This window comes from Varroa destructor, unplaced genomic scaffold (genome assembly GCF_002443255.2).
Source record: "Varroa destructor unplaced genomic scaffold, Vdes_3.0 BEIS01000001.1, whole genome shotgun sequence".
Lineage (NCBI taxonomy): Eukaryota > Metazoa > Arthropoda > Arachnida > Mesostigmata > Varroidae > Varroa > Varroa destructor.
The window spans coordinates 55,697,969-55,724,799 of NW_019211454.1; the positions used below are offsets into that span (position 1 = coordinate 55,697,969).

General features: G+C 39.4%; 2 protein-coding genes across 15 annotated transcripts; one reads left to right on the plus strand and one right to left on the minus strand.

The window, feature by feature from the left end:
• Positions 1-407: 407 nt before the first annotated feature.
• LOC111255443 (golgin-45) lies at positions 408-5,949 on the minus strand. 6 transcript variants are annotated; one of them, XM_086976915.1, is made up of 6 exons: positions 5,813-5,949; positions 3,303-3,525; positions 2,956-3,133; positions 2,259-2,414; positions 1,584-1,739; positions 408-1,252 (listed from the first exon to the last, which is right to left on the minus strand). In XM_086976915.1, exons 2-6 carry the CDS (start codon positions 3,491-3,493, stop codon positions 1,061-1,063), a joined length of 873 nt encoding a protein of 290 aa, XP_086833041.1. In that variant the 5' UTR covers positions 3,494-3,525; positions 5,813-5,949; the 3' UTR covers positions 408-1,060. The 6 variants fall into 6 exon arrangements, with proteins under 6 accessions (XP_086833041.1, XP_022673166.1, XP_086833043.1 ...); XM_022817431.2 differs by lacking the exon at positions 5,813-5,949 and adding an exon at positions 5,501-5,638; XM_086976917.1 differs by lacking the exon at positions 5,813-5,949 and adding an exon at positions 4,455-4,670 and having other exon boundaries at positions 3,429-3,525.
• LOC111255416 (transmembrane protein 184C) lies at positions 4,781-25,731 on the plus strand. 9 transcript variants are annotated; one of them, XM_086976908.1, is made up of 11 exons: positions 4,781-4,896; positions 5,100-5,303; positions 9,491-9,741; positions 9,922-10,101; positions 10,467-10,622; positions 10,898-11,022; positions 11,374-11,580; positions 12,097-12,267; positions 13,777-13,916; positions 14,398-14,482; positions 24,033-25,731. In XM_086976908.1, the coding sequence occupies exons 3-11, from the start codon at positions 9,565-9,567 to the stop codon at positions 24,127-24,129; spliced, it is 1,338 nt and encodes a 445-aa protein (XP_086833034.1). In that variant the 5' UTR covers positions 4,781-4,896; positions 5,100-5,303; positions 9,491-9,564; the 3' UTR covers positions 24,130-25,731. The 9 variants fall into 9 exon arrangements, with proteins under 9 accessions (XP_086833034.1, XP_086833035.1, XP_086833037.1 ...); XM_086976909.1 differs by having other exon boundaries at positions 4,834-4,958; XM_086976911.1 differs by lacking the exon at positions 5,100-5,303 and having other exon boundaries at positions 4,838-4,896.
• The last annotated feature ends 1,100 nt before the right edge of the window (positions 25,732-26,831 follow it).

A 26,831-nucleotide genomic window follows, 5' to 3' on the forward strand; every position in this document is an offset into this window, starting at 1 on the left:
ATTTTGTACCAGCTTTCCTAACACTTTTGAAAACTCTATTCGATATTGGGGCTCAAGTCGTACCTAGCATATCTCGTGCTAGAGCTATCTGGTTTAAATAAGAGAATACAAAAATGGAACACGTACAGCCGAGTTGTGAATGAAATGAACGCTGTAAAACGGTGCGTGTACAATTCGCCATGTAAAAATGTCTTGTCAGACAGCCAACAGCTTAGGTTTGAAGTTCTGTTGATTTGCCTCACTTGCCCTGACAGAATATATCTCGAAGTGCTGCAACGCTTAAGTAGCCGATAGATACGTGTACCTATGTAGATACATCATAAATGAACCGCTTCAGCTTAAACGTATCTTTTACGATAACAACTATCAACCGTAATTCCTGAGTTGTTAAATAAGAAATCAGTTAATACGTCTATAGTCATTTGAGGTATTTTATTTAAATTTCTATCCCTCAATATATGTACAGTCCTCCAATGTAAGTGTCAGCCAGCTATAACTCTGGGAACGGCTAACGGCGTTTATCAACATGGTTATAGATATGCAAAAAAATTCTCTTTTATTATACAATTTAAACAAATCATTGCTACATTTTCAATATTTGAATAGAACCGCCTTATGTCCAGCAAAACCGGTAGATACCGTTTCGCTGCTTTAATTAAGAAGAATTCAACGGCGGACTTTTATTTAACTTTAAGTTGAGTTTAGAAACAGCTCCGATTGAACTAATCGAAATTCTATCGCTGAGGAAACATCTCATTCATTCATATATCTACAATGTTGGTCACAGTGTAGCACAATAGACTACTCCAACCTAATTGCCAAATTTGACGCAGTCATTCACCGTCAAAAGTCAGACAGTGTTGGCACGAATACAACATATTGCCCATAGTTTGCGGGCAATATTTGATTGCTTTACAGTACGTCGACTTTGTATGAATGAGAAAAATGGCAGCACTCCCATCCGATTTTCCTTATCCTGAACCTTTACTGCAAAAATTGTTATTACTAGTTGTATATGACAAAACCCACAGTCGGTCGACGGCCTAACTTGGCTCAAGTATTATACATGCACCATGGTTCCTCGACACTTTTGACACCCAAACGAAGTGGGCACACCGGTTGTTCTCACCATGTCTTCCTGTGTATCTTGATCAACCTGCACACATGCCCGGGCAGCCATCACTGAAGTCAGGTTCCTGTACTGGTTTAGTGCAATATCACATGTTTTTTCGGACAACGTTTGATCGAGGACCTGTTCGTTCCAGAGCAAGTTGTAACCACCGTTAAAATGCATTAAAGGCTACTAGTGTAAAACTTAGAAAACTTCAGAACTACTTAAGGTTAAAACAGTCCTGCATGGCCGGTAAATCCTTTCTAACGACTCAAAACCCGGAGGCTTCCAGTACGTATTCTGGTCGGTCCGTAGGTGAACACTTATTATTAACATACCTACCGATATGTCTATTTAAGTGTAATAACGCTAACAGAAGGCTATCAAAGCAAATAATATGTATCTTCGCTGTAAAATTAACTCCTATGGATCAGCGTACCCAGCTAGTGGCAACATCTCGCTCCATCCCTACCTCATTCGTTACTGGAACAGTGAGCTTAAAGTTGGCCGCAATCCCAGAAGCAAGCTGGAGCACCCAGTGACTGCATTCAACTAGGTCTCTGGGACGGCGTTTAGGGCAAGACTGAAGTTCAACTTGGAAATGAACCTCCCGAAGAATATTATACGCCTTTAAATGAACCACATGTCGCAGTCAAGCATGTTATAACTAATGAAAGGCTTTGGCCTATAACGTCTAGAATGGAAACTTGAAAATTTAGAACAACTATAGAATCAAATCTTGAGTTCGGTTTATCTCCACCCAACTAAGCTACCCAGATACAAGAAAAGAATGTTTAATGAAACAAAGTCCTCTTTAGTACTGTTGACTAGGGTTCATTTCTAATTTATAATATACGCACTTCATTTTGGGAAAATTACCATTTAGGTCATAAAGGTTATTGCCGTGTATGAGTCTTCCGCAAATCTTTCGACTATATTTTAACCTCACCTTAAAATTACGTTGTTCATAAAGTTTAATGATCGTTAACCCCTTCACTTTTTCAATCGTGTCCCTGCTAGAGACTAGCGAAGTTCTGTGCTACTCTGAAACGCCACTTACAACTATCGTGTTATAAAGCTGATTTATACGATAACATTTGCAGTAAAGATCATAAATATGCTTGGATACCGTAAGGTATGGACCGACCTTAAAGATCTTATCTGTAATTTCGGCTCGCTCTTTTCGGCTACCTTCCACGGCTTTTTCAAAGTCGTCACATTTCTTCATAAGCTCAGCTTTCACCGTAGCTAGCTCCGTGACGAGAAGACTCGTGGCTAAGTACTTTGTTCTCCAAACGTCCACCTGAATCACCACAGTATTATAATTATAATTACTAACATTTTGACTAGAAGAAGACCTTAAAATATAGCTTCTAATTTACTTCTTTTGATCGGTTGGATACCCTTTTTCACCAAAATAGGTTGGCCATTTTTCTTTGACGTTTTTAGGCATCCTTCGATGCCCAGCAAAAACATACTTCTTACTGATAGATTGTATGAATATACAAAGAGAATCATTTATTTAAATATGGTAGCTCTAATCTAAGTGACAAATATTGGTCGATATTTTCTCCGTTTTTAACAAAAAGTAACACGTTAGTATTCAAATTATCAATCCCTAAGTTTCGTCTGGTTTTGCTAAATCAAAACGAATTTTCATACATTTAGACGTTTTAGCGTATTATAATATAATTCCTACCAATCCTAGTTCAAACATTAATCAAGAGTCCCTTTCGAGATAACCGGCACACAAATATACATTTGTATATAAAGTTAAGTTGCTTTGAATTATGGAATAGTTTCGATGCGACCTACTACAATGGTCGGTTCGAGCGAGAACTTACTTCTATGTTAAGCTCGTCAATGTGGCCAAGATCTTTTTGCAGCTTTTGTGTGTAAAAGGCAATTTCAGACGCCAGTCTGTTTTTATCTTCGGTAAGAAACTGAACACGCTCTTGCATATCTTCACCGAGAGAGGCCACCAGCAGCTTCTTTAAATCCGCATTAACGTCCACCTGAATCCTTTCCACATATTGGAAAATAGCACTTATTATCGTTCCAAATTACAGTATGACCTAAACTTTTTTGATAATGGCTTCCTCATAGTTGGTGGCCCGTAATGTATTGTTGGTTCTTTTTTGCAAAGAGCAGATGTCTCTCGTCGTTAAAGCGCTTACGCAAAATAACGTACTTGTACTGTTCATGAAGCGTTTCAAGTTTTCTTTCAAGTTGATCGACATGACGTAGAAGTTTGTTCCTTTCATGCTCACGCTTACTGAGGCCAACGGCGGCTTTATATGGCTCTTTTGGGACGAACCTTGGTGCCCGATGAGTAGACACTGGCATCGGAACCTCACATGCCGCCTTCATTGGAGACTCCATGCCATCACCTTCGCTGCGGGTGGAACTACTAGCTACAATGAAAAGACGTTTAGAAAAAAATACTAAGGAACCTGCCTTTGATATCAATAAAATCGTTTTCCCCTATTTGGATCAAACACCATTTAATCTGTCATTTTCGCATAGATATTTATTCCTTAATTGCTTGCATGAGCCTTTTACTTATTCGTCGGAGTATTCCTACAACCATTTTGTATCTCAGCGTGTATATACAACAAATATGACCATCTTCAGACTACTTTTGCGCAAGTCAGGGTGATACGCTACTAGAGTGCGGCCCACTTACATATATAAGTGTTTAATGAGTGGAAGCTATTAACGTAGGACAGATTTGCGAATTTACTGCCTAACGATTAGCCAAATTCATGACCGGTTGGAGTTTAGATTGTATAAAACTAGGAGCAAACCGCATTGTCTTTCATGTCCAAAATAACTGAAATACTTCATACAAACGAGTGGAGACTGTTACTTAGCCGCGATTCGGAAGGCTATTCCATTAAAATTACAATCCTATACATATACCATATATTATGTATATTATTATTATTATTATTATTATTATGTAGTTATCGTTATATAAAGTTTACAGCTTTGGACACAAATGCATCAAATGAGTAGGAATTTTTGTGTGGATGACTAGTAGCCGGCAAAGCAAAAAAAGTAAAAAGATTCAGACGAATACGAATTGAATACAAAATATTTTTTTTTCTCAAAAATTAAGAAGGAAAATTTATAAAATCTAGCCGAAACAAATTCGATTTCGATTCAAGCTCCAAGAACCAGACGTTCGAATCTGTGTACTTACAGACGGTCCGGCTGTGCTTCAAAGTGCTCTGGTCACCCATTACTGGTTATAACGTTCGGGCCGTTATTTACCTTATCAATGTATATATATGAAATATTTATAATGCTATAATTGTGATTTTAGGTAGATCCCACGCACAATAAATTACTGAAAGCTTCTTGTGGAATATAAAAGCCGAAATTTGGCAATCAGCTGTCGAACAGACTTGGCACACTGCGAGCTCAATGGAATCGAGCTACGCACAAGTAAGCTATCAGAATATCGCTATGTCGTGTTTGTGTTCTAAAAGGTAAACGCCAATATCTAACGTCCTAAAAAAAGCCTACTGTTGTAAATCCCAAACCGAGACTTTTTACAGCTTCTAGGTTTTTTTTACGAAAATTTTATTTTGCACGCAAAACCGAGAGAGCAATGAAGTACTTTTATCTTTATCGCCCATCTAGTCGACTCAATTTTTGGAGCTCCGAGAACTAAGGGTTATTCTTCGGACAACGGGTGAGGGCTTTTGAGGGCCTAGCGCCTGCTTAGTGCAATGCCTCTGTGTGTTGAGTTTTGAGTGGCTGCCTAGACCTTCTTCCAGGTAACAGAACGTGAAACAAATCGTGAGGAATTGGACGGAGAAGAAACTGCTGTCGATATAAAGTATTTTTTTTTGTCGATATAGAATATAATTTCTGGTGACCGTTCTGTTCTCGATGATCAAAATGACAAAATTCACCACATAGTCCATTCTTCGTTACACCTCGAATGTGACCGATTTTCTGTCGTTATTTCATATGTCAGGAGCGAACCAGTTGGTAAACGTTACGACAGTCACTAGTATTGGTAATAATCTTCAAGTCACCATTGAAGTGGGACTCGTCTGAAAAAGAGGAGTTCGATTAAAAAACGTAATGACTTTTGTTGGGTGATTGCGTCGTGCCTACAGTAATAGTGCATATGACAGACGGTGACTACCAGGCATTGTGTTACAGATAGCAGTCGTCGGTGAGTCAACGTAATTACAACAATCGTAGACGAAAAGCTTTCTCCCTAATGTGTTCATACGAATTATGTAAAGCTATCTAGAAGAACGTTGAAATATAAAGTGGCTACTTTGATATTATGTATCATCTTGACATATGACTTGGTTGAAGGAAAGCAAACGTCTCACGTAACTGCGGTCCGGCAATTGCCCAACATACCTTAAATACTGCGTTCGAGCTGATAGAAGTTTCGTGTCTCGGAAAATCATTCTAACATCACTTTGTAGAAGATATGTGACTCCACAGAGAATCTGTCATCGGGTAGAAGGTGATGGCTAATATGCACGACGTCTGGCTTTAATTTATATGTATTTGGACGTCTAAATTAGTAGTAGTCCAATCATTAGCTTGGTCGACCGGACTGTTACGCTTATTCAGTCAATTTTTTGTGTAATGTCTACTCTTATTTTGCATATGCACGTGAATGAAAATGGTCTTTCCAGCATTTACGTCATCTGCATGGTAACGTACCTGAACTATATAATTTACTCAAACCTGTACATCTGATGGGTTCAGATTGCTGTACAATTCTTTGAAATATTAATTTCAGGCTTTTCACTCCGTTGCCTACGTATCGCGTGAAGCAAAAAGATTATTCTCCAACGGTCTGTCCACTTTGGATAATCCAAAATCCCATTGTGATGTTGACTCGCGCATGCTTCCAAATGACATCAGCAAGACAATATTTAGAACTATTGAGAGTGTTTTTGAACGATAAATCGGCTTTTCCACCGCTGCGCGGTCACCTGAAAATGACGTAAAATATTGCAATTGCCAAGAGTGCCAATTCAATTTGCATTCTTGCTAGGTCGGTGGATTCAAATAGATTATCAAGTTACTCAATCAATGATCACTGAAGTGGTAGCATTGTGTCCGCAGAAGGAAGTGAGTCAGGACTGTAGTGAACTATTTCCTACTTCTACGACTGTCAACATATACCATTGTTTTATAGTATACTCTTTTAGCGACTTTAGTCAACCTATTTGTCAGTGCAATCCGTAAGGGAACTTGCGTGAGTACACAAATAAAAGGCGTCGACGATAGAGATCGGTGACTAATTCGGTTGTTTCACTTCCGGCGTACGTTGCTTGATTTATATTGCACAATGACAAAAAGCTGAATTACCAGTATAATGGACAATGCGTATCAATTTATTCTCGTACGATCCTTTACATTTTGCTCTTCTACATGTATTTTGTATTAACTGTGCTGTAGGCATCTATCTTGGATAGGTCTTAAGCGAATAAAATTTTTAAATAAAAGATAAAAGAAATGATTTTTCAAAGCTGCCAGACAAAATGGTACGTGCCTTGCAGTGTAAATATGAGATTTTGTTTTTCTACGTATATTTTACATACACAAGCACGATTTGCGTGTCTACGTTTGTGTGGTATTCGGTGAAACAAGAGTAATCAGGTTTTAATATTATCTCGTTGCGCGTGATTATATATACGGCTTTGAACACGCCACTCGTTTCGCTGACTTGACTAGCAACATTATAACTTATAGTTTTGTAAGCAACACTCAGAAATCGATGTCTACCACGGTTAACTCTCCAGAAAGCCAACGTGATCAGAGTGATGTTGCAACACATATATGTTCCACATTTTTAGGTCTGGTTACCTACAGTCGTGCCTTACTTATAAAAAAAAAACTGTGGTGCGGACAGATAGTTTTATTTCATTCGAATTGATAGGTAGGCTTGAAAAAGGGGGCAGCAAAATAGAATGATAGCTTTAAACCTTATCGTAGCAGAATTTTGAAATAAATAATAAAGCATATTTCATTCTGCATCGAAATTTGTATTGATATTTATTGGAATTCTTCGTAGCGACAATATTTGTCTTGGCCTTTCATTTTATTTACCATCTATGCCCAACGAAACGTACATTAAGCCGTTAACTTGTGAAGTTGTTGGCCATGTAGTCTGTACAACGTGTTCTAAAGCTTTTTTGTTGCCGTTTATGATAATCTTAAAAAAAGACAACTACAGTCCTTCTTAAACGGTAAGAACGTAAATCCAGTCATGGCGTAAAATATACAAATTAAATAGCAATTAACGTTTTAAGAGTAAGTATTTACGAAGGTGATTTCTATAACCGCCTGTATTTCTTATAAATTTTAGCCCGGAACGGTCGACCTCTTTGTTAGTCAATTTAGATACTCTCGTAATCTTGATAAATTATTTTTATTCTTGATGTTTTTTACACTTTCATTTGCGCACGAGGTTGCAGTCACCACACTTGTCCGATCTGAGGTAAAAAAAAAAAGGGAATAATAAGGTAAAATTGCTATCTTACTGATTTCAGTTCGGCAACCCTATTTTCTACCGTCCTCTGTGTATAACAATGTGTGTACTCAAATCACCGTAAGCCTATTGCTTGCCTTCGAATATTGGTTAAGTAATATTTAGCTAATACCCGTGATTTTATCCTTCGATCCCTTTAATTTCGGTTGGGCTCTATCGAATCACTATAATACGTGCACCTTGACCCTTTTAAAGGACTTGTTGCGAGAAGTTCACTAGTTGAATCAGCATCTCGCAGCAGCCCTGCATTACTTTGATATAAAGACCGTAAACTAAGAAAAATGGAAATAAATATAAGTCCACCATATTACAATGAGTTCTAAGTCTCATGATAAAAAAAATTACCTACGGCATCCACTGTATAGTTCTAATATAATGTATCTGTTCTGATATAATGACACAGTTCTACACAAAAAAAAACTCTGCGTTTGTCCCACATTGTATCGGAAGTGTGTAAATAAAGGGTATTAATCTTTGTTGGAATATTCAATTTGCTCATAGATGTTGCCTGTCCGACTTTAGCATGTTTCTCTGTGAAAAGCCTAGTATATAGCTCTAGGCCTTTCCCCTTGCACGACTTCTGTGCGGCATACATCTTTGTTTCAAGCTGTCATTGAATTATTTTTTCAGATATTTATTAGCATCGGCCAAAGTGATCCTTAAATGTTAAAGCTAAGAGTAAATTATATGTAAAAAAATTATCCCACACGGATGATGGGTTAAATACTTTCGAGTAACGATTTAATAGATATTAAGTGCACCATCTCAATAATTCCCCAATTTTCGTAGCAAAGTATTATTTCATATATGGCGCAAGATGTATACCTATAAGCGTCGCGACAGAGATCCTCCAGCCTGGCTGTCGTATTACGAATACAAGTTAATATGAAACTACAGCTCACTGGATACATACTTTATAGGAAGCACAGAAACTATGTTACCTTGGAAAGCTCGAAAAAGCTAGGTCCACGAAAAACATTGTTCTCTGAACCGTTTTTCAATTAGGTTCTCTCGCTTGAGGAGAACCAGTAAAATAGGACGGTTTAGCATCATACTACTCAAGCAGTGATCAGTTATCTCTATATTGTTCAACAAATATATTCATTTCAAAATGAAATATTAGAGTAACACTGATTTTTCAAATACTTACGCGAATATGCGAGTACATTTAGTCGGACTGTTAATAATACCGTTCGGCATATTTGGCCTTTAGTTAGGAACTTTGCCTATAATTCGAATCTGTATAGATACTGTTACATATATGATACTGATTCAGCCAAATAGTTGTTACGCGGATTGGAATGGTCTCGACAGAAAACTCACAGTTTGCATATAGGGTGGCTGAGTGTTCAATATAACACATTTCCGGTAATTATCATCCGGTCCGGGTGTGCTGTTTTCTTTTTAATTCAATACTTAACCACACTATTTTATATATGTATACTATATATATATATATATATACTGCTTTCAACGACTGACAGGTTATTCCGGCCGATAGGCCAATCCGAGTTTCTCTTGCTATTCGTTTGTTAGCGTTAGGGCAACGTAGCCTAAACATTGTGGACACAAAATAGGCTAGCTGTTTTGTTTGTATAAGTATGACGAAAGTCATAACCTCACGACTGATTCTTGTCGGAAGCTTTATACCTTAGCATGACTGCGGTGGTAATCGTTGCTTTTAATGGCATAGTAACTTACATGTTACATGTTACTGGCACTCATCTAACAATACCACGCAAAAATAAACCAAATCTAACTATAATAATGCTCACCTTAGAAACTGTTGTCTCGACGGACTATACAGTGATTTTTTATTGCTATATATGCGGTGATCAAAGGCGAGGAGTAGTGCTAGTGACCGAACGGGTACGGCCTGCAGGGGCGCAGTGGCCAGCGGAACCTAGGAACAAGAATGGAGAACACAGCAACACGGACTGCGCCATCCCAAGCACATGGGTCAGTTCGGCGGCAGATCTCATTCAAAGTCCACTCATGCCTTCGCAATTGGCGGATTTGGTTCAAGGCTGTTTCGGGCATCTGTTATTTGGTTGTTCTCACAGTGTTCTTGCCGTGGTGGATTACCAAAATGGTATGTGGGAAAATGTGCACTAGCTTTGCTCAAAATACAACTTAGTGGAACTTTGAAATATTGTCATAATGTATGCGCCATATAGCGCTCCAAAAGTCACCTTAAACAGGCGTAGATTATAACTCTGTACATGCGATTGTAACCCGTGCAGTGCTGATTATTTCTCTTATTTCTGAACAGATCCATGAAGGCGCGTCTCAACGAACGCAGGCCTTCCTTGCGGCAGGGGCGTTCCTAATGATGACATCACCCGTCACGTTATATGAAATTGCTGGACATATAGCAAATTATAGTAAACCTTATCTACAAAAGCACATTATCAGGGTTCTTTGGATGGTGCCCATCTATTCAATTAATTCAGTAAGACCATATAAATAAAGTTCACAATATAGCAAAAAAAATAAAACTCATTGGCAACTATGAGTTTTTCTGATAGATCCGACTCAAATCTTTCAAATGTTTGATTTTATATAATATAACCTTGAGCAATCTGCAAATGCTATAGTAAAACTATATATATATATATACAAAATATTGGAAAAAAACGTAAAATGGAGTTAGTAAATGGTATTCTGGTAGTAAATGTTCCGTACTTTGATATCTATTCTAATATCAAACATTAAATATCAGTAAAGGTTTTACCCCGTCTCATCATCCGCGAAGCGATTTCTAAGCGGTTATCATAGATACTGCATAATTATATTTATTATCATGGTGTTTTTCAGTGGATCTCATTGGGTTGGCCTCAAGGAGGCTTCTATCTGGACGTTGTGCGTGAATGTTACGAGGCCTATGTGATATATAACTTTATGATGTTCTTGCTCAACTATCTGTTCTACGATCAGGATTACGACCCAGTCGCTCTTGGTGAACAACCATCGGTAAGCATGAGTGTTTGTCTGTGATTAATACAAGCAGCTAAGAAAAGTCTATAAACCTTGAACGATTATATTATTACATTTTCATTGTCGTGTTATGATATTATGTGGAAACTTACGAATTACAAACAAAATCTTTATCCTTAAGATATAAACTCTAGAACAGGTGATCTGATTAGTGAACGTATTTGTCAATAGTCAGCTTAATATTAGTTATAAGCAATGACTGTTAATTCGAAATATGCTTGTCGTGTTCGGTTTGCGCATACTGTTTTTAGGTGAAGCATATCTTCCCACTTTGTTTCCTTACACCGTGTCGAGGTGGAATGACATTTATCGATAATTGCCGACATGGCATTCTCCAGTATACCGTAGTTCGTGTAGTCACCACCTTTATAGCAGTGTAAGCAATCCTTTCAAATATATTTTAGCTCTGTAGCAAAAAATAGTCCACTCTAAGCTCTACTGGTTCAGTCGCTTTCGAAAGACAGCATTGAGATTCACGAATTTATTGTACGTATCTGCAATATATCCTCGTCAATTATTCTAAGTGGAGCGGTCGTCGTGGCACGCAATTATGCATAGCGATGATGACATTGTAAACTCGAGATAGATATCGATGGAATTTAGCATACAAAGTCCCTTGAAAAACCGACGGTTCTGCTTATCGAGTCGTCTTTATGTATTCTACAGTGATATTCTTTGGAAATAAACAAGGTCTATCTTAACCTGTTTCTTCACGAACGTATTTCAGTGTCACGGAGGCTGCTGGTAGCTACTGTGAGGGAGAGTTTAACCTTTCCTGTTGGTTTCCGTGGGTTCTTCTTGCCAACAATATCTCGCAGTTCGTGGCTATGTACTCACTCGTAATGTTTTACAAAGCATACCGATCCTACCTCGCGCCCATGTCGCCTATTGGGAAGTTCCTCTGCATTAAAGCAGTTGTCTTCTTTTCCTTTTTGTAAGTAATTTAACGGCCATACTTGTTGTGTACCTACAACTGCTGAACAGAACGCAATTCACTCGAAATACGAGGACAGTTGGACGTGTTCAGTGACGACCTGTGCTGTCAGGAGACGCTGGTAAAATCCCACACGACCATAGTATCAAATGAAAATGAGGCTGTGCCTGCGAATGGCTTTGATACATTAACCTCTTAAAAAACGAGCACAGTTTAGTACTTTTTGATAAAATAAGTAACCTTAGTCAATATATTGGAAGGCTAAGCTAGCTTTGATATACTAGGTTGGAACAAATGTTCGAAGCGCACACATCCCACTGACGGTTTACTAATGAACAGGCTTTAGAAAGAGTCGTATAGATCTAATGGTTGCAACAGAGCTTGTGTAATAAACGAATTAGCAGTGATAGACAAGGTGACAAACGTTACAGTAGAGGGGGTGTCCTCCATAACGGTTTGTAAGGCAGAGCAGTGTATAAAAACGCGCATTTGCTTAATGTTTTTTTTCTAATGCAGTCAAAGCGTCCTGATCAACATCTATATCTGGTGGGAGAACAAAGAAAAGAAAAAAGAAGACCAAGCAGATGTAGCAGCTACAACAAGATCGATACAGGATTTCCTCATATGTATTGAGATGTTTCTTGCGGCCATTGCTCATCACTACACATTTTCCTACAAACCTTACCTGTAAGTTGTTTGTCTCTTTTTTCAACTCCGTAAATCGGAGTTTATTCTCTAGATTTCGCAATTCTATGCATCACCTGCTTTAACTTGACAGTATGGTCATCTATCTAAAATGAAACTACCTCAAATGGGCATAAAGATACCACTAGACCCAATTTCAACTATACATAGACGTCAGGCTACTGTTGATTAGAAACTGTAGTGCGACGGCCGCCATCACATACAAGGAACCATAGAATATTGCTATTCAGATTGAATCAAAGACATCTTTCAAAAAAAAAACTTATAGGTTGGCTGAGATGAGACATTTCATTTAAGGGTAAAAAGCATATTGATTCAAATTTGATATGTGTCATTTTTCTGTCGCATAACTGTCACGTGGTTTGAATATCTACACATAGTCACAATGTTAAATTTTGCAAAAATAAAACTCACCAGAATATTGAACTGAGTTGTGACAGACTATTATCCAGTACATATTTGAGTTACAAATTAAAGCCAAAAGATCGACTTATTGCAGTAATTTTCATAGACCTTATTTATTGATAACATATATTGATTTTCTGAGTGCCACGGAAGGAATACATCTCGTTATCTCCTTACCGTATTGACTATGGCAGTGCTTTTGGACCTCTTGAAACAAAAAAAAACGAATACGAAAGAGAAAAACATGAAAAGTTGTACTACATACTGACAGCCGATGGCAGCTCAGCGCTACCTGTGTCGTGGATCGTAATAGCGAAAATATCAAATCAAATCTGATCAAGTGTCTGAGAAGAATAAGGCTGGGTGTCATAATTTTAAATACTTGATTCGTTTATGAGACCGACTACCACTTAGAACAATATGACTACGATATCACAAAAAATACAGTGCGGGTATAATGATGATTGTAACGCACAAAGGCACGAAGCAGAGTGGAGCTTGTTTCAAATTCATGGTCACGGATGGTTCGATTAATTTCATATAGTGTCTTAATTGCAACGCCATATTTAGGCATGCCTCAATTATAAAAAAAAAGAATATGATTTAGATTAATCAACATATGCTCACCGGGATACGTTGTTCGGTAAAAAAATAACTTGTACGAAAGCTTAAAAGCAATCCTTGAGTCGGTCTTACTTTGTGGTACAGAGACTCTGTAGAGTTATTGACCGGCATGTCGCAGTGTAGTGGTCGTTAACCTTGTTTCAAAATTTTCTATCTTCTACATACGTATATTTTTGTAATTATACATATATTTGGAATATTTTATCTATTTTTTGTGTTCATAGCGTAAAAATGCAATAAAAGGATGACGTCAGAGAGGATCGTTCCCTTCACGTGGGCTGAAACCTGTGTGTGACCTCATACAGATCAAACTCGGTCTTACTACGGCTAATCAGTGGCCTGCAAAGTATAAAAGCGTAAAAGTAATTCGCAATTTTTGCGCTGATATAGATTCGCTCATAATCAATGTTTATGACGAACTTCGTCTACATGGTACCCCATGTCCTGATGTCTTGCTTCCAGATCGGACCGCTTCGGGAATATCTCCTTTATCCAGTCGCTTCTTGCGATGGTCGATGTTTCCGATGTGACATCTGACATGCAACAACATATACGTGTCATCGGAAACAGCGTTACAAGTTTAGGAAACCGACGGCTACAAGGTATGTGTCCGTTTGATAAGTTATATCTGTACTGCTATATTGCTGTAGTACCGTTAGTAAATTTTGCCCAAGAAGAATTCATCAACTAAATCTGCCTGGGTGTTCTCTTGTGCTCGGGTCTGAGTCATACTCTATAAGCTATATATGACTAACTTCTCAGGATAGGGGTGAGGCTACCTGAAATATTTGGTAGTCAGCTTTTGCTTCAATTCAAGATATTTTTTTTGCTGCTGTTCACTATTACTTCGTTATATATTTGCAAATTCGCTTACGCATTTTCAGGAGCACCGATGTCTAGTAAAGCACTTTATTTTCATAAGCTACAGCTATAGGATAAACTTTGAACCAGCCGTATATGTCTCTAGCTCCCACGATCTAACTTGTGCTAAGGTTCAAACAGGTCAGCATTCTGCTGAAGTTATACAATACAGTGTTGGGTCTATCTATCATATATTTCTTGTTCGTTTGTATTCGCGTGCAGCACCCCACGAGGAAGCCCACCTGCTTCGTTCGGTGGTCGCGTCAACGGAGGAGGAGCAACTTCGCACAAACGAGGAAATTCGAAGGTCGATATGGGGGAGGAAAGGTTACGATGCGATTTAACAGCTCGCCTAAAAGAGGACACCCATCTATTCGTAGCAAAAGTCAGTTAGAAGCCAGCCCGTGGCATTTCGAATACATGACAGGTGTTAGATCGATGTCGACACTGTAAATGAGAAAATCACATTCCTATAAGACTAACCATTAAATGGCTATCGAGATAAATCTATCGAGATAAGAGCATCTTGTCAACTTAAATAACTTTTAATTGTCGTTGTCCAACATCTATCTGTTTCTCCATCCTTTGCCTTATTTGAAGATTTTAGATGGCCATTTTATACTACTTGGGGCCGCTTGCGCTCTAAGAAATTGTATAATAGGTTTTGTTCCACTAACGGAGTAAGCAGGCGGCTGCATGCCATTACATACCAAAACCTATCTGCAAAAAAAAAGCAGACCTTGCTCTTCATAACAGCCGCCAAGCAAATCGCAAGTAATTGTCGCGATCCTGTGGAACTGGGAGCATATTCAATCTTTCAGTAGAGTGGAAAATAACTGTTGAATGAAATAGACACTTTTCAAGCCGCCCGCTGATACTATTCAGATAATATCAGTGGGCTGATATTTCGTGTGAGGTTACGTAGAAGCCCCTTCCTATTGTCTGAACTGAAGGTCGAGTTTAATGTTTCGCTTTTTCGGTAAGATAACCGTATTCAGGCAACGATTCAACCTTGAATATACAGCAGTGTTTGGTTATGGATTATTTGCAGATTACTGTGATTCATACAATACAACAAGACCTAGTATTACCTGCTGCTCAGGCAAAGTGCCCGAAAGCTGAAAAACATGTTTTGAGAGTAGGATGTTAATATAGGTACTGGCCTGCCAAATATGTAAAGACAAACACATATTTTGCATATACAATATAGCATTTCAGCCATACGGCATTGACTTGCCTACGGGCAAGTGTAAGAGGAAATTTGGGTTTATGAATAAGTGTGATATGCACGATCTTCAAATGATGAAACGATGACTCATAAAAATAATAATATCTTCTCTGTGATACCATGAGATGGTGACGAGAAAACAAGGGAAGTATGCAAAAAATGACAACAAACAAATAAAAGCAAGTTTGACAGATCGAGACGATCTAATCCGATCTCATCGGAGGCATAGTGAAGTCGTCATGTGCTTTGAACAATTCACTAATTATCGTAAACTGAGACTGATGCAATTTTTTGCCAAAAAGGTAGATGGGTGTCTTCTAGGGCTGACTATAATTACTGTTACTCGTTTCTGTACTTACGCGTACGCTTGCTGTGCATACCGAGACTCATCGGTGAATCCTGTCACGAACACGCTTTCATATGCAATCGGGACGTAATAACTTTGTCTATATCTGCCTATAACATTTAGGATGTGGCGAAATGTTGGTGACCTATCAGGTAGCTAGCTCATATCTTTTTTCGACGTAGCCAGGATCCTTTCAGGGCCCGGCTAATGTGATTTCCCATCGTCACTCTCTCTGTCTCAGTTCAAGTGTAGTAGAGCGGATTTTATCGGTCTCAAGCACGCTTTTTTTGTCGCCCAGACCAAACGCAGAATTTCGTCACATCCTACATAGTACTCTGTTCGTTATATGTGTGTGAATCAATGTGTGTGGTTGCTTTTATTTGTTACAGGCTAAGGGCACAAGCCCATGTCTGTGTGCGTGACATTTACGTGAAGATTTACTTGGGATAAAAGTGTGTATCATTCGTGTGAATGCTTAAATCCTAAATTAGATATACGTAACAAAAAGCAGTGTTCTTACAGATGATAGACAAATGAGCTTATTATTAAATGGCGGCTATTTTTCCTAAGCGAGTGAATTAAGCCGAATGTTAATACTTGTTATCGTTGTTAATGATGATGGCTCTTATGACAAGGATGATGCCTATGCTGCTAGTATTCATGTTGACTCTATCGCCCCCATTCGCTGTTGGCCACCGTTTTCCCGATTTACCTTTCTGCCCGTTCGCAAGACCCGTACTCCGTTTCTACGTTTACAGTATAATTGAACATTATCATGTTCCGACAAGTTGCTACGATCTACCTGAGAGATTTCAACGCTATGAAAACTATTCAGTGGTCTTCAGTAAGAACTAAATAGACTGGGATAGCTTCTACAGTATCGCAAGCGTATTGCACCGGTTGCCGGGGTGCCAGCGCCAAAAAGTTTCAGCCCATACAAAAAAAAAGACAAAATCAATCACTATTCTGCCTAACAGTAAATAACAGAGATATGACTTGATAATTTTCACGCTAAATCTAGTTGGTAATTGCATTCAAAGCAAAAGAATCACGTTAAAGTTGAAACATGTAGCAGGCCACAAAATAAACGAAAATCAGGTAAAAATGAAGGGTGTAAGTGAGTGTCAACGAAGCAGCTGAAAATGACTGACAGAGTGTGAAAGTCGCACTGCGGATTGACTACGCAGTCAACCGCGGGTTTCACGTAAATAATAGCTGTAGCCGAAAATAAAACCACCGACAGAGTGATATTTTTAAATTAAAAAATAATAAGTGATATAGAATAGAACATTTCAGTGATATTAAAAAAATCTGGTAATTTATTAATGAGTAATTTAATATAACACTGGAGTGAATAAACAACAATTTCACATGTACGGATTGGGCTATCTTACTTGAAAGAAGTTTGTCAATAACATGTGCGTCATTATCTTGCATTGAGTTATTTGATTGATTTATTCGTTTATTAAGGCACGATAATTAAATTCACTTGAATCGTACTTCCCTGAATTCTACGCTTTAGTCTAGCTTTCTGTACATACGTAACACGTGCCTATGTCGAGCATTCGAATGGAGCCATCCTTGAATCTAGACGATATTAGCCAGATTTGTTTGGTATAATTTACCATGACGCGTAGAACGTTTCTCGAACTAGATTCTTTCGAAGAAACCGTTTATATTTACGTTTAGCAAAGAGCACACTACCAAAGACATAATAATCAAAATAGAAAGCTTCCAACTGCTGTGAGGTCCTTACATCTTTTGCCCTACTCTGTTGCATGAGCATGAACTTCGAATGGTTGTTTTTTTGTTGTCTACAAGGTTTTTCATAAAACGTTACCTTTCTTTGTTCTAACCAAGCACTTGTATAACATTCTTGCTTGTCCTATCCACTATGCTAAGCTTAGTTAATTCTAATTAAATCTAGCTAGTAATTCTATCCTTGAGTTTTGGGAAGACGCCACCGTGATGGGTGGTCAAGCTAAGGCATTTATGTAACTCATTTAGACATACTGCAACTCTCCAATAAAAAGTTCAGATTTTGATCATATGTGTCGTATCGTTTCCTGTCGTTCGCTATATACTTGTGATACAAGTGAAAGATCTGTTATCGACATTGACTGATTGGAAGAACAGCTTGACTCCCATGCCTGAACAAATGCCTATGCAATATCATAGATTCACGACGGTAATTTCGATTAGTTCTTTCTCTAATCTACCAACATGAAGATGGGAAATCGTTTACTGTTCATGAAACAGGACTAACATGGAGAAAATAGATGTTCCAGCTCGTATTCTACTATCCAGGGAACAAAAGTAATCTATTAATCACACTCAGTTCATTAGAACGACAAACGCCGTACGCTATTCTTCGTTGTTTTTCGTGGTTCCGTCAAAGCGTGCCTTCAACATCCAAACCCATTATCAGTCTTTGTTATTGTCGCCTTTCTGTCAGTATATTGTTGTCAAGCCTTAACAGGTACTTACTTCGAGCAATACATGTCCCTTACCAGAATTTTTTAGCGTTAATGACAATGTACTATCGGTTGTTGCGGTAGCTACACCATCGACGTATTGTTATTTCGACTATCTATCTTGCACGATTAAATATTATGCTTTGGCATCGCCGATTCGCTACTGTTGCTAATCGTCACCCCACACGTGACATCCTCTGGTATCAGACGGATGGCATCGCGTGGCGGTGCATCCTTAATCCGGCGCTTGCGTTTAATAGCTTCGAGTAACCATTGTCTAATAAAGTATCGCGCAAATATCCCGTTCATTTCAGCGAAGCGACGTAAATAAGATTGGGCAGCATTAAGGACCTCCTTATATACGTTATATATAATACACTCAAAAATAACGGTGATTATAAAGGGGTTATTATCTTGTGCTATTTTACACCACATTAAATGGACAGTAAAGGCATCAAACTGCAGTCCGAAAACTGTAGACCGGTCTCGGGTACAGTTGACTCGTTTTGGGGGATCCTTTATATATGCGCAACCGTTGCATTTATCGATCCGTGCATCGGGTCGTGCCAATTGAAATGCCATTACATCTTTGTCTATGTGTCGAAAACTAGCTACTCAGCTAATGATAGAAGCGTATCTAGGTCCGAACTCACCAGTATGTGATGACATTACATGCATCGCTTACACACTGCTGCTGAGCTGGCTGCTGTCTAGGGGCAATTTATTCAACATTCAATAAATTAAATAGCAATTGTACACAATCTACTTACACAGGGGCCCCGGATGGATTTGTAGTAGCGACAAGCCAATCGGAAAGCTGCTGCTCGCCCCTTTTTTTGTCAAGTCCACCTCAAAGACGACGATTCTTCTGCCCGCGATTTCGCGAAGTGATCAGTTCTTGGGTTTTGGAACTGCAATTTTGGCAAAGTGCAAATGCATCGTTTTTTTTTATCAGTGTGTATTGCATTTACCTCAGTTTAGCATCGCTGTGCCGTGTTAATGAAGCCAGGTTCAATAAGATTCGAAAATTGCAATCATGTGGCAGCATTTCCGTTCGTTGGCAATGATGTTCTGCTAGCTCGTTGGGTACTTCTACAAGGATAAATATATGTAGATACTTTATTGAGTGGACGTAGAGTACTCAATAAGGACTTCGCTGATGTATATGTCAATGGTGCATTCAGATCGGATCCTACTTCATTACGTAGGCTATCAATTGATTCATTCCTAAGAAATCATGTTATAACATATTCGTTCATTCATTGCTTTGTAAAATAATAATAATAATAAGGTCAAATAGTGTTTATTAGCAACGGCATTTTGAGCACATAGCACCAACTCGTTACTACTTAAATTGACTCTGATACAATGAGACCACGTGAAAATAGGGCGCATTCCTGAAGTTTCAAACGTTGTGTCAGCCTAGACGATGACCGAACGCTAAAATTTATAAATGAAGTGCACATAAATTATTGCATAGACGCGCACAGAATTTAAGATTCTTGTAAAATAAGAAATTTCCATTCAATCTAGAGCTTCTCAATAAAGGTGTTTTAAAAAGCAAAGACAAACGAAAAGCCACTTATGAGATGGTCACAGTTGATCGTCTGTATTATTCACGCCTTAAGCAACACACCCATTTATATCACTCAGAAAAAATGCTATATAAGCTGCATAACGTTGCCGTAATCTTATCAGACACTAGCTTAAAATAACTTGTGGACACAAGCATCTGCTCATCATTTCGGGACCGTGGTGGCAACTGGAGGCCATTCATGTGCGAACTTCAACAGAGCTTTTTGCTGACCACCTAATTACCCAAATTGAGAGCAATAATGAATATATTCATCTTGTTCTTGTGGGTCTGCATTTTCCAAGCTATACAAATACGATGTTCATCATCCACGTGGATGACACAATATGGTACGGGAAAGATAAGAATATCTTACTGTATAACATAAGCTACCTATGCAGCCCGTAGAAGCTCAGTTTATAGGGTGTAGCATGATGACACGTGTTAGACGCCGGCATGACACGAAAATTCTGCTTCGGTTTTAATTATGGAACCAAACAGGAAGTAGACTACAATGCCAATCAGCTACATAGCTTACGATTGTCATACGAGGCTGTCTTAATACAAGTGGCATGCAAAATTATCAAGTTCCATTTCAAAATCATTGAAATACCCTGATTTAACTTTATTCTGACATAGAAGAAATTGAAAGGTTTTGTCATAAAAATAGACCAGTGTTAGCACCAATTTCAATTCAAATTGCCAAGAAACAGTTTGGTGAGGTTTTTCAAGTTCGGTGAAATTAATTGATCCAACAAACCTTGTTGGCACTCATACGATATTAAGCTTCTAAAATGATATCGACTATACGTCGCCATTAGATGTCCGACGGTCGAGATTCGCGCAAGGAATCCAAAGGTACTTCAAATCTCACTTATATTCAAGGCGAAATCACAGAGGAAATACTGTTCCGAGCAGCTAATACCTCTTCACGTTTAGTTTGCCCTCGGAAGCCACTCACATCAATAACTTATGCTTTTACTAATAACATCTTGCAGATATGTTACAAGGTATTATGTTGCGGAATACAATTAAGAACGAATCGTCGAAATTCATACAGAGCTCGTGTTCTAGACGCTCGAAAGTATATTTATGTCTAAATTGGTTATTTCGAAATAACAACTGAACGTTTTGTATGCTATGACTTTATATGGCTGTTAACTCGATCTGACACGTGTTACCCTACGATTATTTTGTAAACTATCGACGCATTAACCAATAGCTAATTCAGGCGCGGTAGCCGGCAGACATGTTAATGAATCATAGCTTTTTAGCACTGTCGCGCAGTAAACAACAATTTATCTATAGTTTTTTTTAGTATTCTCAAAGTGTGCGCGCACCATTGAGAGGCTCTTTCTTCTTTCTCTATTGTTTCTTTGTCGCTCCCGTTGACTAGACGGCAGCGGCTTTAACGTTGGGTTGGGTCGTTTCTATCCGACCCGTTTCACGGCTCTTTGTTCGGGTGATTAAGAATATCATCAAAGACTAGAATACTGTAGGCATATTAAAAGCGCGCGCGCTTATTAAGTATACGTGCTTGTAACTGAAACTTGTTAAACTGCGCCAGCTGGAACCTCAGTCAGGTTTTTAAACTGGTCTCTTGTGACGCATACTTTGTTCGAGCGGTCCCAATACCGCGCAAGAGCATATACTAATTATTAAATATCGGTGAAACGTACGTTAACAAAGCGGATACCCGTGATAGTTGGTGTTGGCGTCCGTCTACTGTCGCTATCTGTTTGCGTTAAGTAGTCGAAAAGTCGAAAAACTGAAGACTATACGTGGCCGTTTTACCTTTCATCGTACCTAAGTTGTCCTGGTACATAGCCAGCGGCAGGAATAAATCTTTCTATTGTTCCATCCGCTTAGTATTATTTGCCGAAACATTATTTCCCGCTATGGCACGCAATCTTTCGCGGCCAGTGGTTGTCACGTTCCCTTGCAAAAATCGGTCGAAATGAACGGCTTCATTCTCACGGAAGGGTGCCAAGATGTCACTGGGTAATATATATGTAACTCTATGTACATACACAGCATTAGCTGGCTCCAGCCACTGTCTCATACCGGATATAAGATAGGTACTTCTTGTTTGGATGGAAGCAATGTTACCTTTGTGAAGGTATTTTTCGTTGACTAATTGTGTTTTTATTATTAGCTCTGTTATTCATTATGGAAAAAGTCTTGTGACCTTGTGTCTTCTGATATGTGTTCGAACGTGCTTGACGCCTTAACGCTTTTTGAAAGTATTTGTAATTGGCCGGTAATTCAGCTAGGTGGCATAATATCATGTTGTGATAGATTTTAGACAACGCCTTATATTTCCTACCGAAACCTACTCTGGACATTTTCAATGGTCACCTTCTTTTGAGGACAGATGAGCCATTTTGAAAGACAATGTTGATTGCCACTGCGCCTAAATATTTATTTATTACGAGTATCATCGTAATTCTAAGGAGGGAACAATTTTTGCGTTTTAAATTCTAGAGTTAAATTATAGAACTTTGGTTCTGTCATAAAGAAAACATATCATTATGCACATGAGTTGTCTGCTATGTGTTCCACATCGGAAACACCGCTATGTTACTTTTATGAAAGAGACCTTATCCACTTCTGGCGTTATGATTTCATATTGTCCCTTGACACTCTCGCGTTTGACGCTTCTTTCCTGAGTATGATACAGCAATTGCACATTCGCATAGAACAGGACGCAAGCAAAAAAATCAAACGGTATCGCTTAATGTAGGTCGAGTTGTCGTGCCATTGTCACACCACCGCATTGTCTTACTCCGTCGACTGCTGTTGCTGCTGCCCTATTTGATGCATTCTGTTAAAAAGTTCCTGTGTAGAAAGGTCGCTTATAAATTTCGTACTTTAGCCGTTGGCCAGCGGCTAAGTGACGATACGGACGCCCTCTCCACGCGCTGCCCTGTATTTCTCATTGATACCACACTGTAGCTTTGCTGGGAGTTGGGCGAAGTCGAAGTCGAAGTTTGCCCTTCCTGCCCCTTTCCGCGTGGTCACCTTCACGCCGCTGTGGCTGGGACTGCAATTTTCCGAATGCTGTTTTACTCCCATTGGCTACTGAGGCTTCTACTACTGCTATAATTGTTTGTTACTTTGTACTAAGTAACTACGACTAGCAGCACGCAGCAGTTAAAACCTTTTGCCTTGCTACTATTATTATACGCGTTATGCAGTCGTGGCTGGTGGCACCGACGCCCCAAACGACATTGTTAGTCCATGCATAGAGCATGCGAGAATTACGCAGCTGTGGTCCTACAATCCGATAATCTACAGGGATTTTCCTGGCCGATACTAGTGCTTTAAAACCTTGTTGGGACGAAAGAGAAACAAACCAAGTTAAGCTGAAAGAGGGTCTTGCTAACAGGAGTTCCCCTTTGTCCAACAGCACATAAATAGAAAACACGATTGCATTAAGGCGCGTACAGATCAAAAATAGAGGAATAAGGAGCTTGCCTAGAAGATGTAGTCCAGGCTGAAGAAGGACAACCGCGGCAGGCCACGTGGGCCTGTGTGCATCTGCAACGTAGCTTACGTTTTCGTTAGAGGTGTCTTGTCTTCCGCTTAAATATGCTCGCATGGTCCAAGGTCATAAAGGACCTTTTTTTCTATGAGTGGAAGTGTTCCAACGAGGTTTATGTTTACCTACAATCTGCCTGACTAACGGTGATGACTTCAATTGTTTGTGTTTGTTAGTAAGAATAATGGCAGCAATGAGATTCGTACTATGAACGAATTCCGAGTGTTGTCATTATTACTACGTTTCGCAAAGGTAGCCGTTATTATTATCTTGCTTAAATTGCTTAAAGAAACATGTTCCTTTTATTAGTTGTTTTAAAATGAACTATCGTGTATGTTGCACTACGAATATAGTGTGCAGGTGACATAATTGAAGGTCGCTCGAACGCTACTTGTCCTTCAACAGAGTAACTGGATGTAGAAGATTTCATCGCCTTGCCGTTCATACCGCCGCTAAGCGCGTGTATCACCTAAGCCATTTGCGTCAATAAGCGGAAAAGTCCGGTTAGATTTTAAATATTGGCTAAAATCAAAAAACAGCTTAAAATCTAATTCCTTCATAAACAGCTGCTGCTCGTTAGGCTAGATAGCTATTGTATTTTGATATTATTACTTTTGATTTTTTAATTTAGCTTTCTCATAATCGGTCATTTTTACTAACTTTTGTCATCTACTTGATTATCTTTTTGACTGTAGACTCGCGGTCTTCGAAGCTGTCACGGGAGGACGTCCTGATCACCCAACTCGACCTGCAATGACTGCTGAGAACGATGACGAGCAGTTACTTTTATAAGCATTGCCTCCTACGAGCAGTTAGTTGACGAGAAAATGCGTAGCAGGCAGGTGTATATTATGAAAAGTGTTCGTAATGGTGCTCTGCAGAAGACGATTTGTTATCTAGCCTTTCCTAGAATCGTCTAAATTCGTTTGTAGAAGCTGCGGATGGCCTCCTATAGTGTGTGCTCGTCAATAAGAAGACCTCACAATTCGAGAAAACGGACACGGGATAAGCTTCCGCCGACAACAACGCGCTGCCAAATTCCCTCTAGTGGCACCACCTAATATGCCTTTTGCCGAAAGATTAGAATTTTGGCCGGCAAACTACGATCTCGTTGTTTGCGCTTATCCAGCATCGGGCGAGGATGCCGTCCTAAAAATACTCCCCTCACTCTCACTGAAGCTAAGCCTAGCACCGCTCGAAGAGATGAAGCCAGAAAAAGATTACGATACGAAAGCTGACAGTTGTAGCGATTTAAACGACCACGTGCCTTGTATTTGTGTGCACACTATGCAGCTGCCATTTTGGAGGTCTCGTTGCAATCCTCGGGCCAGATATAGTCTTGTCGTACGCAAAACAAACAAGTATGTGTTTCTTTTATTATTACAATAAGGCTTTCCGTCGTCTGTACGGCTGCCAACCAGAGGAGAACTGTAGTTTTACCGTCTATTCATCGCTGGAAAAGTGGCATTTGGCGACTACTTTGTTTATATCCGGTCGTAGCTAGAGCGAACCTGCATACCTGACTGTCCTTGCGAGCCTTCACTGGCCGACGCTGATGACACTATCAATCTGCTTGTGGTCACGTACGAAAGCGATTTCGTCGGTCGAACCGCTGAGCTTCTCGGAGTTCTCACAGGTAGCAGCAACAGTAACGGTAACAGATAGTGGTGATCGTATGCTAACCCAAAAGCAATTCAGCGGGTTCGTCGGACGGCGGTAACGGTCCGATCGGCGGGCGTAAGACAGGCTTTGCCGGCGGTTGAGGGAGCCACTTTTCACGTGAGCATCGGAACGATTTCGATGAATGGATACGCTGGAATAGCAACGCGTCAATCTACAATAAAGTCCGGTTTGATGCGCTGTAATATTCTTGTATATATATACATGTGTGATTAACATGTCCTGTTTGAACCTATTGTTATTTGAACTAAATTGTTACTATTATTATTTTCTACATCGTGCATCGTATGCCGATTTAAACATAAAAAAACAAGCATTCTTACAACGGTACTGAGGACCAATAGATATTTTTTCAAAGGACTTTACCGTGATGCTCTTTTGTTTGTGCATTCATCATTCAATTGTACATAATAGTTATGATAATATCAGCGATACGCAGTTTTGCGTATCAATAATGCAGGCATATACTCGAACTATGTGTCATTTACTGTTCAATTGTTGTATGCCTAAAAATATACAGAAATTTTAAGCAACATCAATACGGAAGCGAAGAAAAAAAACAAATAAACACACATTTCATCATTGTAACGTAGTGTCAAGAAAGACATTTACTTCAGAGATAATCTGCATAAAACATGTGTAAGCCTTTTCTGTTCATGTTGTTAATGAGCAATGAATGAATTGACTCGCTGCAGCAATTATAGAAACCATGAATTAACTATGTGTCTTTCTTGATTGTATAGTGCGTCAATGGCCACATTTGCATATTCTCGCGTAGGACAACGGTATCTACGTTAAGGTACTCCTATAGCTGGTTAGTTATACCTACACTGGCCTCAGAATATCCGGAAACGACAGCGGAGCCTCAGTGGCACCCTGTTTGACTACATGTAGCGGTTTCAAGAAGTTATAATTTAATCTGTGGAACGGTAGTGGCTGTGACTGTTTCTATAAACTCCGCAACCCATAGTGATAGCAATGAAAGCGCATACTTGCCCAGGGGGATCACTTAAAAACGCATGAGTGGCGCGGATATTGTCAACGGAATTGCGCTCCCGATGAACTCCGTAGGATTACAACCATAACGACGACCTGCCTGCTGGTGCTGCTGCTTAAATTTTTACCCGTAAGGTGGCTCTTGCGGGCAGTCTTTTCCTTCTTTCCTCCCATATAATTTTTTGCTCCCTCGTTCCTTCTGTTATAAGAGCTTAGTGAAAGTGGGTGAAGCCCCAGCAAAGGCCACATAAGCCCGCGATTTAATATAGCGCTTAACTTCAACCCAATACCCCCTGTCATTCTTGCCGCGCACTCTGCCACAGTCGACCCGGAACTTGCGCACATGCAATGATATCATCGTGGGCGATGGCGGTACTGAAGCGAGCAGTTGGGCTTATATGCAGACGTACGAGGATAAAGCCGCATGTCGTGGTTGCGGTGACGGTAAGACACCACAGGATAGCAGCAAAAGAAGGGATGGCACGCTTCGTACACTCCTCTGTACCTAGATGTGCAGGAGTTGAAGATCAACTGCGCAAGACTTTGGTGACCCCAAAGAACTTTAATACTCCGAGGATGTGCGGACACGCAAATGTACCGCTATGCATTTACTGGACAAGAGGGGTCAATCAATGAGCATCTATGGGGGTCAAGGGTAATCGACCTCCAGCACAGCTAACAGGTTCTCCCCTGTCTTTCTTTTTCGAGCAACGTTGCTAAAAAGTCAAAATACAAGCGAGAGTTTGCGCATGACGCCGCCACTTTTTACAATGGACGATTCGGACAGAATTGAACAAGCATTGTGTATTTAGAAATCG